Here is a 14,645-nt window from a genome sequence, read left to right on the forward strand (position 1 = left end):
GAATTCAACCACCACAATTGGTAAATCATTGTTTGCCTTAATATGTTCTGCAAAACTCATCTAGTGTGGTTTATGAAATATCGGATTAGCCTCCTTTTGCACTATATCCACTGGTCTAGTCCCTTGTATCTTAATAATGCATAAATGACTACCCTGTTTCCCTGAAAATAAGACATCCCCTGATAACAAGCCCAATCGGTCTTTTGAGCGCATGCGCTAAAACAAGCCTCTCCCCGAAAATAAGCCCTCCCCAAAAATATTTAAACACAGAGCTGGAAATCAGGTAAGATGGCAAGAGGAGCTGCATCTTGCTCCACAAGCCCCAAAATAATAAGACCTCCCCAAAAATAAGTCCAAGTGCTTATTTCGGGGTTCAAAAAAATATAAGACAGGGTCTCCTTTTCGGGGAAACACAGTACCTAGTTTATAGGATGCTATGTGCATCCAGATCAGTCTCTATTTCAACCCACCCACTAAAAATTTCAAAATCTATATAACTTATACTGATAGTTTGGTGTTTTTTTAAAAAAAAAATGTTCTTTTTTTTTTAAGAAGCAAAAGAATTTGAGTGAATCCTTACTGTTAGGAACAGCTGCCAAACATCCATATACTGTACAAATCCTCTTTGGATAGCGAGATGTGAGAGGCATATAAATTTAATAAAAAAATAAAATTAAAAATCTGTTGGGCCTTCCATAGTGATCTGGCAGTCAGGAAAACAAACACTGGTAGTTTTTTAGACCAGGCAGGATAGAAATGGTTCTACCAGTTGAATTTCAGCCTGCTGAGCAGCTCTGACAAAGTACAGATGCCCTGTCGGCGAAGGAAATGACAAATGTGTTTTAAGGTGACGGTTGTATTCCTCAGAGCATCACGAATTCCGTTTGCATTCATCTAAATGTGCACCTTTCAAACTTTCCTGCTTTGGTAAGGAGGAAATCAGGTTTTCACTTGAAAGTGAAGCCTCCCAGTGACGTCACAGGTGCAGTCTGCTTTTTGAGGGCAAACAGCTCCGTTCTACCCACATGGCCACCCAAACGCCTGCTGTTCTGCTGTGAGACAGAGAGCATCTTTAACTGCATGGTCTTTTTTTGATTGGTTCCGTGAAAAGAAGAAAAAGTCTGAAGGAAGGCCTATTTTGTCTACCCGGTTTGTTTTTTAAAATCAGGTAAGATTATCTGGAGATGAAACAAAAGGGTAGCAGTTGCTAAACCTCAATTCCATTTCTCATTCTGAATTCTGGGTCTCTGTTTGATAACATTTGACAAGGGAACATGTAATGATCAAGGGCCATTTTTCATTTACTACAAACTATGGCTTATTCATGGTTTAGTGATCTTCTTTCTTTTTCGTTTTGTACTGTTAGGAGAAATGCCACAAGTCTTAAAAATTGGGGGGGGGGATGCATATTCTTAAAATCGTCTCCTTTTATGTGTTAATTTTTCATAGGTATCAAATGCCAGAGTTTATTTAACTATTTGTCAAGGGATGAGGAAGAATTTGATTTCTAACAGTGAGTTATTGACTATTTGGCTGCTGTCAGCAAAGTAGTTAACTTATGCCTTCATATAGTTCTCAAACTTAACCCCGAACAGATAGACAACAAACTTAATTTTACTTCTGCTACAAATAGTTTGGACTTAATACAGTTAATTATTTCATGTATCTTATTATTCCAAAAGATTTTTATTTTAGGGCGTTCTCATCAAAGATGTAAATAAGTTCCTTTTTGTCCATCCAGACAAAAAGGAACTTTTTGTTCCTTTTCCAGACATTTGGGAAGCATGTGATTTTGTAACTTTTCTGAGTCGGAGTGTAGTGCCATTTATAAGTGAGGAATCCTCCTTAAGAGATATAGGAATAGCTCAGAAGAGTTTCCCTCCCCATGGCCTACTATTTCCTGAATTGGTTGATCTATATTTTATGCCTACCAAATTTCTTTCCAATTTATTTTATATACTATATAAATAGTGTAAATTTTAATGTCCTATTCAATGTCCTTCCATTGAGGACCTGTATACTACACGAGTCAAAAAGAGGGCTATGAAAATATCTACAGACCCCTCGCATCCTGGACATAAATTGTTTCAACTTCTACCCTCAAAATGACACTATAGGGCTCTGCACAGCAGATCAACAAGACACAAGGACAGTTTTTTCCCGAATGCCATCACTCTGCTTAACAACTAATTCCCACTGTCAAATTAACTACTAAGACTGTATTATTATTATTATTCTCATCCTTACTAGTATCTATCTCTTCCCACTTATGGCTATACTTGCATCTTTACAACTTATATTGTTTTTATTGTTTCCTAGTATGATTTGATTGCTTATTAGTATCCTATGACTATCACTAAGTGTTGTATCTTATGAGTCTTGACGAATATATTTTATTTTTTCTTTATGTACACTGAGAGCATATGCACCAAAGACAAATTCCTTTTGTGTCCAATCACACTTGGCCAATAAATTCTATTCTATTTAAATTACCTAAATTTTTAAATATGTTTTTTAAAAATATACTTTTTTCCTAAAGGTTGAATTTTCAGGTAACTGTTTTCACCTTTCTTAGGAAAAGCAATCCTTTTTCTCCACTGTATTTCTATGATCTATCTCATGAGTATGATAGGCTTCAATTATCCTTAGCTGCACCCCAGTGATAAAGCTGTCTTTTCTCATTTCTTCACTGTCTAAGGAGGTTCTCAAGTTGAATAAGTTCTGTTAGGTTTGGTTACCCGTTAGCTTGGAGGGAAGTTGGGGATACAATTTGGAAAATAAACCATAAAGTCAGGAAATGGACTGGCAACAGGGACAGCGTGTTTTATGTCTGTTTAGTGTTCGGCTGACTCAAGGAGGAGCAGAGGGAATGGTAACTTAATATTTGAGAAAGTCCCTACAATGAATCATTGGCCTGATCCAGCATAGCAATTATTCTTTTGTGGAGAACTAAAAGGGCACCACAAAATTGCCTAGTTCAGAATTTAGGAAATTGCTAATAACAAGTTGGATTCTAGATCAAGGCAGTGTGTAGTTTTGTCTGTGTACATAGTAACTCTCCATAGTTTCAAATCGAGATCGTACTATGCTCTGCTTTTGAACCGTAGCAGCTGTCAAGTAAGATCCTTTGTGACTAGTAATTTCCAAAAGTATCAGGAAGATTTTTTGTTTCTGAACGCCAACATATGCCAGCATGTAAATGTACATAAGTTAGCCTTTTGAAGTAGTCCAGACTAAAAGTATGATCGTGATTACTAACTTTATTTTTATTGTAGGGTTGTATTAACAGAATCTTGCAAATCTGAAAGTACCCCTCCTGTCCTTGCTTTTACTTTCCTGAAAACTAGAGAGGGTCCCTTCTGAGATGCTTTCCCCATCCTTTATGCTTCAGACACAGGTTTCATTTCCCAGAATATTGTCTAGGCTGCAGTTCTTCCTTCTGTCTCCCACAGTCATTCTCACATACCATTACAATATATTGCAATCCAAGCATAACATGGATATGTAATAGTCTGTATGTGCCCCATCTATGTTTCTCACTCTCTCCTATCTATCTATCTATCTATCTATCTATCTATCTATCTATCTATCTATCTATCTATCATCTATCTATCTTATTCTATATCTTATGAAATATTAAAAACAGTATACAGGTAGTTCTCGACTTACAACAGTTCACTTAGTGACCGAACAAAGTTACAACAACAGTGAAAAAAGTGACTTATGGCCAATTTTTACAGTTACAATGTTTGCAGCATCCCTATGGTCATGTGACAAAAAATTCAGACGGGGTTCATTGGCTCAGGGAGAATTGCCACCTTTGGTCTTGGATGGAGTGGCACTATCCCAAACAGACCCTATGCATAATCTGGGGGTTCTCATGGACTCACCACTCCTGCTCAAAGAGCAGATGGTGGTCATGGCCAGGAGGGCCTTTGTGCAACTGCAGGTTGTGCACCAGTTACTCCCTTTCCTGGGCCAACGGTCCTTACTCACAGTAACAGTCATGTCCTAGTCACTTCCAGTCTTGACTATTGCAACATGCTCTACATGGGGCTGCCCTTGAAGAGCATCCAGAAGCTCCAGTTGGTGCAAAATGCAACGATCTGCATGGTTTTGTGCAGACTCCGGTGTGCACATGCATCACCTCTCCTGCGGGAGCTGCATTTGTTGCCGATTTGCTTCCGGGTGCAATTCAAGGGGCTTGTTGTCACCTTTAAAGCTGTTCATGGCTTGGGACTAGGTTATCTGAGGGACCGTCTCTTGCCGGTCACATCTACCTGACCCATCAGAGTGGGGAGGCAGGGAATGATGCGGGTCCCATCCCCGAGGGAGATACACCTGCTGGGACCCAGAAGAAGGGCCTTCTCCATAGTGGCCCCCTCTCTCTGGAATTGTTCTGTCCCCATCTCAGACACGCACGGGGGTTAAATAAACTGGCAGACAACAAATTCTTCCGATAAGAGGCTTGGCCAGTAGCTGCTTGCCAAGAACTTTACTCATAAACAAGATACACACAGTTCAAGAATTGTCCAGTCCGTAATTAAATCCAAGGCAGATAATGTTGTTTCCAAAGATGCAATGTGACTCGATAGTAGTTAGTTTTGTCCATCACAGTGTCTGAATGGCCACCTCACCCCCTTTTATACCCTGTGGGGTGTGGTCCAGTGACTCAGCTTAATCTCTGGCACGCCTCTTCTTCTGTTGTGTGCGCTTATCTCTGCGACGCTGCCGAGGATCCAGCCAAGACTCATCTCCCTCATTACTGTCCACCTGTGGCTGCGTGGACATGCTTGGCCCCAGCCCTATCTCTTGATCTTCGGCGGACACCGAAGGCATTGCCAGAGAAGAGGGTCCTTGCCAACTCGTCTCCTTCACTCTCGGAGTCCTCTCCTGCCAATGACACAGGCTCAGGTAACGGAGCCACAACAGGAACATCATTTCCCCCAGAGATTAGAATGGCCCCCACTCTAATTCTCTTTCAGAAGGCGCTGAAGATCTGGTTCTGCCAGTGGGTCTGGGGAACCCGGAGCAGGATGGAGCCCATTAAATGGCTCATGTGATCTGCTGTCGCCGGGGTGGGGGGTGATTTTATTATATTATACTATATTAATTTATTTGATTCTTTTTATTAGTTTTATTGTTTTAAATGTGGTTTTATATTCTGTAAGCCACCTTGAGTTGCCATGGGCGAATAGGCAGCAATATAAATTCAATAAATAAATAAATAAATTTCTCCTTAACAAGTTTCTTCTAATCAGAGTCCTCCCTGATGGTGTTTAAAACTCCCTATCTAATTCCTGTATGGGTTCTGTGCAGGGGTGGGTTCTAAATTTTTTTACTACCGGTTCTGTGGGCGTGGCTTATTTTATGGGCGTGGCTTGGAGGTCATGTGACCAGGTGGGCGTGGCTAGCTGGAAGGTCCTCACACTTACGACCAGTCCTCGCACTTACGACCCAACTCATTTGTTTGTTTTTAATACTGATCAACTGTAGAACGGCCCTTTGAAGCCCCACGGCAAGAGTTTAAACAGTTTTTTCCCCTCTAGTCATCAGCTAGGACTCAGGAGGCAGCAATAGATTGGGGAGTGGTACCAAATAAAAGGTAAGAATAACGTGGGGGGGTGGGAGAGAACCGGTTCGGTGACGACATATCGTCACCGCTACCGGTTTGGCCGAACTGGACCGAATGGGAGGAACCCACCACTGGTTCTGTGGGACAACATCCAATGAGATCAGTCTTAATGTTATACTAAGCAAAGTGAGGATAAACATTTAATGTTTTTATGTTTTAATTGCAGGCTGCTCAGAATCACTCTGTGAGTGAGATGGGCAGTTTCTAAATTTGATGTACAAACAAACAAACAAATAAATAAAACTTGTTTGTTTGGGTACCATCACGTATGCTTGAATATGTGAAGAACTAGTGAGACCCCCACAATGGGGGAGGACAGGTTCATTCTATATTTCATCCCAATAACTCAGAATTGTCCATACCGATGTGCAATAATAACTCTCCAGGATTTTTAGGGTAGCGGATTTTTAAAGTGTCCACTTAACAACCATTCCAAAAATGGTAGTAAAATTAGGTTTGGTGGTGTGACGTCTTGCTTAATGACTACATAATTTAGCAACTGAAATTCTGGTTCAATTATGGTCATAACCTGAGGACTACCTGTATGGGAAGGAAAGAAGGAAAGAAGGAAGGGAGGGAGGGATGAAAGGAGGGAGGGAGGGAAAAAGAGAAGGAAGGAAGGAAGGAAGGAAGGAAGGAAGGAAGGAAGGAAGGAAGGAAGGAAGGAATAAGTCTTACAAAAGTAGTTACCAGGGCATGTCTGGATGTGGGATTTGTGGATGAAGCCAGATAGATGTTTGCTGAAGAGTTTTAATTTGAGAAAATAAGCATTCCCCGTGCTTTCAACTATTCCTCCATATCTGTTGCTGATCGACTACAGCTTTGTTACAACTGATAACATTGTTCCTTTAAGCCATCCTAGATAGAATATATTGGATAGAGTTTCTGGGAAATAACGGAGTAGGTAGAATGTAAGTAAAATATAAGCAAGTAAATTGAGGAAGATCTTGTTTGTAGCTGGGGAAACAAAATTGCTTGCCCAGCACAATAAATTGCAAATAATAATAATAATAATAATCTGAAAGATGCCCAAAGCTCTTTTTCTTCTCTGTGTTAACTGAATAGAACCTGCAGTGTCTATTGACATTTAAAATAAAACAAGAGGGAATTTTTGCCTTCAATAATTTATGAAATTCCAAAGAGCATTATGGGTTGGCCACTGCTGGAAAAAGAAATTTAGGATTGCTCAGATACTTGTGCCAACACAGCAGAAGTCTATTTATGTATGGAGCTTTTATTCAAAGGGATTACATTTTGCTACTTTACAGGGATTTAAATAGATGGAAAATATATATACAGTAGTTGTAGCATGGAACCTCCATGAACAGTCTAAATATAAGAGACTGGGTGTAAAAGAGGGAAGATACTATTGTTGCTCTGGTTCTGTGCTTTGCCTGTTGTTACAACTGGGGAGTTTTAACCTCATTTAATAAGACGGTCATTTTACATTTTACCATCCAGATCAATGAAGAGGCAAATAATACAAACTGTTACAGAGATTTTAAAGCATCTGTACATCTTTGCTTTTGCCTGAGAGGATTCCTTCACCGCAACAAATAACTTTTCTTCAATGTATTGTCAGTAGATAAGAGTATGTGAAATATTTCTCTTTAGGGGGGCAAAATCCAGACACCCACCGAGACACAATCTACCTGCTATGTTTACTTGCAGCCATCACTGGCTGGTTTCCTGCCACAATTTCCTGCTTAAGAATGTCACAAATGGCTGTTCTAACTTTGAAAAGAAGAGAAAAAAAAATAGTTTTTGGACCGGATGATGATGTGGTGAGAATGTGAAAGTCCTAACAAGCAGGTTATGCTTAAACCAGGTTCTTTATAAAGTCTTTTGGTGGTTTAGGAGCTTGAGTCTGTCCACCATTTTCTCACTGAATAGTAAGATAATAAATAACTACTTCTTCTTCTTCTTCTTCTTCTTCTTCTTCTTCTTCTTCTTCTTCTTCTTCTTCTTCTTCTTCTTCTTCTTCTTCTTCTTCTTCTTCTTCTTCTTCTTCTTCTTCTTCTTCCCCTTTCCCTTCCCCTTCCCCTTCCCCTTCTCCTTCTCCTTCTCCTTCTCCTTCTCCTTCTCCTTCTCCTCCTCCTCCTCCTCCTCCTCCTCCTCCTCCTCCTCCTCCTCCTCCTCCTTTCTTCTCCTTCCTTCTCCTTCCTCCTCCTCCTCCTCTTCTTCCCCCCTCCCCCTCCTCTAGTTTTGTCCATTGGAACTCATCAAATGGAAGTATGAGGATATAGAAATAACTCAAATAATTTTTACTCCATCCCCCCAGAGTTCTTAATCCTCAAAACTCCCGTGTTGCATCTATCAATCAGCCTTCAAAGGTTTGCCAGGGACAACTGCTTTCTGAGATATGATATTTTTTTTAAAAAAAAAATAGGTAAATAATCGAAAAATGATGGATAAGAGCATACTTATTCTGCTACTGTCCTCTTTCTACAAGTGAATTCTGTTTCTGAAGATTGTATCTTTTCTGTCCAAAGGAAACTAAGAAGAGGTGCCTTGGCAAGTATATATTTTCTTTTTTCTTTTTTGTTAATCATGTGATGTTCACATTTTCCTTTTAGACATCTTTAAACTACAGGATATTGTGGTGGAACCAGCAACGCTCTCCAGATGCCCAATCCAGCCGCCCATCTGCCTTTCTACTTCGGCAGCATCTCCCGGTCAGAAGCAGAGGATCACCTCAAACTGGCAGGGATGTCAGATGGGCTATTCTTGCTGCGGCAGTGCCTTCGCAATCTTGGCGGCTACGTCCTCTCTGTAGTGCACAAACTCCAGTTCTACCATTACTCCATCGAGCGTCAGATGAATGGGACCTTTGCCATCTCTGGAGGGAAAGCACACTGCGGCCCCGAAGAGCTCTGCGAATTTTATTCCAAGGATCCAGATGGACTTTGCTGTACTTTACGGAAGCCTTGCCACCGTCCTAATAGCCTGGAACCCCAGCCGGGCATTTTTGACAATATCCGGGAGAATATGGTCCGTGAATATGTCCGTCAAACGTGGAACTTGGAGGTATGAGCCTAATTTTGATTTTATTTTTCATTAGAGAATTTATTTCTTTTTATACGTTGCACAATTTTGGAGGGTAGAGCCGAGGATTTTGTTCAGTATCTGCATGACAAAATCACACAGATCCGGAAAGATTTGGACTCCGACTGGGTAGTCTCAGGGGGAGGGACTGGGGCAGGTCTTGAGAATGTTATCTGGGATGAGTTTGATCCTGTGACCCCTGAGAACGTGGACAGGATTCTGGGTAGACTGAACGCGACCACTTGTTTATTGGACCCTTGCCCCTCCTGGTTAGTGCTGGCTTCCCGGGAGGTGACGCGAGGCTGGCTCCAGGGGATTATAAATGTTTCGTTGGGTGAGGGTGACTTCCCCGCCACCTTGAAAGAGGCGGTGGTGAAGCCTCTCCTCAAGAAGCCTTCCCTGGACCCAGCAGTGTTGGTTAATTATCGTCCGGTCTCCAACCTTCGTTTTGTGGCGAAGGTTGTTGAGAGTGTGGTTGCGTGACAGCTTCCCCAGTACCTGGATGAAACGACGTATCTGGATCTGTTCAGGCCTGGGTACAGCACGGAAACGGCATTGGTTGCGTTGGTCGATGATCTCTGGAGGGCTCGGGACAGGGGTTGCTCCTCTGTCCTGGTCCTATTAGATCTCTCAGTGGCTTTTGATACCATCGACCATGGTATCATGCTGCACCGGCTGGAAGAGTTAGGGGTGGGGGGCACTGTTCTACAGTGGTTCTCCTCCTTTCTCTCTGACCGGTTGCAGTCTGTGTTGGCAGGGGGCCCCAAGGCCCCTCGTATGTGGGGTGCCACAAGGGTCGGTCCTCTCACCCCTTCTGTTCAACATTTATGTAAAGCCGCTGGGCGAGATCATCCGTGGTTTTGGGGTGAAGTTCCATCAGTACGCTGATGATACTCAGTTGTACATCTCCACCCCGGACCACTCCAACGATGCCCTTGACGTGATGTCCCGTTGCCTGGAGGCCGTGCAGATCTGGATGGGGAGGAACAGGCTCAGGCTCAACCCATCCAAGACCGAGTGGCTGTGGTTTCCGACGTCCCGATATAGTCAGTTGACGCCATCGCTGACTATTGGGGGTGAATTGCTGGCCCCCATGGAGAGGGCTCACAACTTGGGTGTCCTCCTGGATTCACGGCTGTCTTTAGAAGAGCACTTGACGGCCGTAACCGGGAGGATTTTTCATCAGGTTCGCCTGATTCACCAGTTGCGTCCCTTTCTGGATCGGGACTCGTTACGCACGGTCACTCATGCCCTTGTCACCTCCCGCCTGGACTATTGTAATGCTCTCTACATGGGGCTCCCCTTGAGGAGCACGTGGAGGCTCCAACTGGCGCAGAGTGCGGCCGCGCGGGTGGTTATGGGAGCAACATGGCGCTCCCATGTAACACCTCTCCAGCGCGAGCTGCACTGGCTCCCAGTGGTCTTCCGTGTGCGCTTCAAGGTTTTGGTTACCATCTTTAAAGTGCTCCAGGGCTTAGGACCTGGTTACTTACGGGACCGCCTACCACCACAAATAGCCTCCCACTGGCCGGTACGCTCTCATAGAGAGGGTAACCGGTTGCCATCAGCCAAGCAGTGTCGACTGACGGCTCCCAGGGGGAGGGCCTTCTCTGTGGGGGCACCCACTATCTGGAACGAGCTCCCCCTGGAGATACGGAGGATCCCGGATCTGCGCACTTTCTGCCGTGCTCTCAAGACCCTCTTATTCCAGCAAGCCGGCCTGGCCTAATTTTTCTCCCCTTTCTTTTAAATTTTTAATTGAAATTTCAATTTGTTTTAAATTTATTGGGATTTTAATTGTATTAACTTTTGTATTTCTGTATTTTATCCTGTGCCTGTTCACCACCCTGAGTCCTTCGGGAGTAGGGCGGTATACAAATTTAATAAAACTAAACTAAACTAAAACAATTTTACCTTAGAGATGGCTTACAAAATCCAACATCTATTGACGAAAGTAAATTCCCAGTAATGTTATATTTTATATGATAGTATACACACATATACACTGCCCCCCAACACACACACACACACAGGGAGGGAGGTGGGGAGAGAGAGAGAGAGATACACAGACAGACACACGCACACACACACATATACCAGGGGTGAAATGCTCCCGGTTTGGATTGGATCACCCGATCCGGTAGCGATGGTGGTGGGTGGTTCGGAGAACCGGTAGCAAAAATCCCTGCCCCCCCCCCCATGCCCAGCTGAGCCACGCGAACATCAGAGGCTTTTTTTTAATTTTTAAAAGCATTTTTTCTACAACCTCTTCAGCTGAAAAAATGCTGTTAATTTTTTTTTAAAAAAAGCCTCTGATGATCGCGCGGCTCAGCTGGGATTGTCAGAGGCTTTTAAAAGCATTTTTTACAGCCTCTTTGGCCGAAGAGGTTGTAGAAAAAATGGTTTTAAAAGTAAAAAAAAAAAAAAAAGTTGGCCACGCCCACTCAGTCACATTACCCCCCCACACACACACACACCAAGCCACGCCCACAGAACTGGTAGTAACAAATTTTACATTTCACCACTGACATATACATATACACATACACATACATCCCCTTAGGGGCTATGCACATTTTGAAAATTATTTTGAAGAACTGTTTTGAAAGTCACACGAGCTCAATTCCTCTTTGCTACCTATTAAAGCCACTATGTCTTTTTTCAGGTTTCTGAATTTGAAAAAAACGACATGGCTGTGTTAACAAACAGCAGCTGTGTTTGAGTAGGAGGATCTGGTAATCAATTAAAATAGTGAAACAACTGTTATGACCCATTTTGGGCAGCCAAAAGATTTAGGATGCTTCCTTCCAGTAAATCCTTCCAGAGGGGCAGCATTTGCCAAGCCCAGCTGCAATGGTACAGGTAGTCCTTCACTTATGACTATTTATTCAGCAACTGTTCAAAATTATGACAGTGCTGAAAGAGGTGACTTATGACAGTCCTTACGACTGTCACAGTGTCCCCATGGTAACATGAATGCAATCCATGTACTTGGAGGGTTGGGGCACAACGTAGAAGAATATTTCAGTACAAAAGTAATTTACCGCCAACCCTAAACTTTGCACTTTAAATTCTACAATTTAATTCAGTTTAATGCAAAAGAGGGAAGGATATTCTAGGATCTATACATTCCTCCTAAAATACCCTGTTTCCCCAAAAATAAGATATCCCCTGATAATAAGCCCAATCGAGCTTTTGAACGCAAGCATGAAAATAAGCCCCCCCCCAAAGATATTTAACCACATGCACAGCCGGTGCCCGCCATTTCCTTTGGTTAAGGTTAGGGAGACAGAGCTAAAAATCAGGTAAGATGGCAAGAGGAGCCCTGTCTTGCTCCACGCACCCCAAAATAATAAAACCTCCCCAAAAATAAGGGGTTCAAAAAAATATAAGGCAGAGTCTTATTTTTGGGGAAACATTATATATATATATATATATATATATATATATATATATATATATATATATATATATATATATATTCAGTGTTTTGGAAAGGTTTGATTCCTCATTTTAAGAATCATACCATTCCAAAACACTGAATTTGTATCTTTTTTAGGTAGAATATATAACTCCAGGATATCCTTTCCAGTGGTGGGTTGCCCCCGGTTCGGACCGGTTCGCAAGAACCGGTAGTAAAACCGCTGGGAGGCCCCGCCCACTGCCCTGGATGTTGTCATCAGCGATCTGCGCATGCGCAGAAGCAAGGGGCATGTGTGAGCGAAGCGAGTGCGCGTATGTGATCCCGTTGCGAAGCGGTAGTAAAGATAAGTAGAACCCAGACCTGATCCTTTCCTCTTTTGCACTGAATTTAACGGTAGAAATTAAACTCTCAGGTTTAGGGTTGGCGGTAAATTAGTTTTGCACTGAAATATTATTCTACGTTGTGCCCCACCCCCACCCCACCTCCAACTTTTTAAATTCAGATTGCTGAGGAAAACACTAGATTGAAATGTATCCATTTATCTAAATATATTTTAGGCTGAAAAAAGCAAAGTTTCCATTCCGTTGTTACTGATCTCCCATGTTTTAACAATTCCCAAAAATGCGAAAGATAAATTCTCTTCCCCTCTTCTTTTTTTACAGGGAGAAAATCTTGAAGTAGCCATCATAAGCCAAGCACCTCAAGTGGAGAAACTCTTGGCCACCACAGCTCACGAGAAAATGCCTTGGTACCATGGCCCCATCTCCAGAGAGCAAGCAGAGAGCCGGCTCTACTCAGGAGCACAGCCTGATGGGAAATTCCTGTAAGCATTTAAGGATGCAGGGGGGAAAAAATTCCCCTTTAGTTCTGGAGAAATATTTTTCTCCCCACTACCTGCAGTTTCACATTCATATTTAAGACACCAATTTGCACACAGTAAAGGCAATTAACCAGTGGCACAGCTTGTCTTCAGAAATTGTGGGCACTTCATCACTGGAGATTTTTAAGAAGAGACTGGACAGTCATATGTGTGAGATGGTATAGGTCAGTGAGGGCTAACCTTTTTGCCGTTGCGTGCCAAAAGTGGGGGGAGTGCGGGGGGTCGCGCACGTGCGTGCCCACACCCATAATTCAATGCGCCCCACCCACCCACCCATGCACGCGCGATCCCCCCCACACTTTTGGCACATGGTGGGACCATTTTTCACTCTCCCCAGGCTCCAGAGCCTTTCTAGGAGCCTGGGGAGGGTGAAAACTGCCTTCCCCATCTCCCTAGAGGCCCTCTGGAGGCCAGAAACAGCCTGTTTCCCAACTTCCGGTGGGCCCTGAAGGCCCGAAAATCAGCTGGCCGGCGCACACATGCACACTGGAGCTAAGCTAGGGTAACGCTCGCGTGCCTACTGATACGGCTCCACGTGCCACCTCTGGCACGCGTGCCATAGGTTCGCCATCATGGGTATAGGTTCTCCTGCTTGAGCAGGGGGCTGGACTAGAAGACCTCCAAGGCCCCTTCCAGCTCTATTTTATTCTATGATTCTACATTTTGGCTAAGTCAGTCTTGGCTATAGGCAGTCCTTGACTTACAGCCATTCTATTTATTGACCATTCAGAGTTACAACGGTGCTGAAAAAGTGGCTTATGACTCGTAGCTTGCAACTTTCTCAGAATCCCCACAGTCACGTGATCAAAATTTGGGTGGTTGGCAACTGTATATATATATATATATTTACAATGGTTTCAGCATTCTGGGGTCATGTGATCAGCATTTGCAACCTTCCCAGCCAGCTTCTGACAAGCAAAGTCAATGCGGGAAGCTGGGTTTGTTGAACAACCACATGATTCATTTAACAACCATGGTGATTTGTTTAACAACCGTGACCAAAAAAAAAAAATCCCAGGGTCATGTGATCACTTTTTGCCACCTTCTGACAAGCAAAGTCAATGGGGAAGCCAGATTCACTTAACAACTATATTACTAACTTAATTTCAGTGTTTCACTTAACTGTAGCCAGAACATTTGTAAAACGGGCAAAATTCACTTAACAACAGGTGTTTTGGGCTCAATTGTGGTGGTAAGTTGAGGACTACCTGTATCAAACCATGTGTAAAGTAATATATGAAATCTCAGGGCAGTAGAGCTCAACCAAAGCTTGCATTCTTTAGATCAAATTCCACTGTGAATAATTATAGATGATATAAACCACAGCGAAAGGCTTAAATGTCATATTTACATATTGTGGATTGATGAATAATAGACATCCAATTAACTCTGATTCAGGGATTGCCTCGTTGAATAGATCATTCTATTCTGTTCCATCAGGGATTAGACTCACCAGGGATTTATTTTGTCTTTGTTATAAATGATTGATTTTATGTTTGATGTACACAAAACACAAACAGTATTTAATGTATAAACATTCATTAAAATTGGTGTAACTGCAGTCATTAAAATACTTTGGTTTGCAAGATATATTTGAATCAGTTGAAAAATGCCAAAATAATCCCTTAAAATTAGAATTTATTTCATAATTGTTTAAAAGA

General features: G+C 42.6%; 1 protein-coding gene across 3 annotated transcripts in view; it reads left to right on the plus strand.

The window, feature by feature from the left end:
• The first annotated feature begins 8,260 nt into the window (after positions 1-8,260).
• Positions 8,261-14,645, plus strand: part of ZAP70 (zeta chain of T cell receptor associated protein kinase 70) — a 32,827-nt gene continuing 26,442 nt past the window's right edge. For all 3 annotated transcript variants that reach the window (XM_070931808.1, XM_070931809.1, XM_070931811.1), the window contains exons 1-2: positions 8,261-8,662; positions 12,767-12,927. In XM_070931808.1, coding sequence (XP_070787909.1) covers positions 8,261-8,662; positions 12,767-12,927 — 563 coding nt within the window. The remainder of the gene's footprint in view (positions 8,663-12,766; positions 12,928-14,645) is intronic.

Source organism: Pituophis catenifer, unplaced genomic scaffold (assembly GCF_029215685.1).
Source record: "Pituophis catenifer annectens isolate HBS135680 unplaced genomic scaffold, rPitCat1.0.hap2 SCAF_1, whole genome shotgun sequence".
Classification (NCBI taxonomy): Eukaryota; Metazoa; Chordata; class Lepidosauria; order Squamata; family Colubridae; genus Pituophis; species Pituophis catenifer.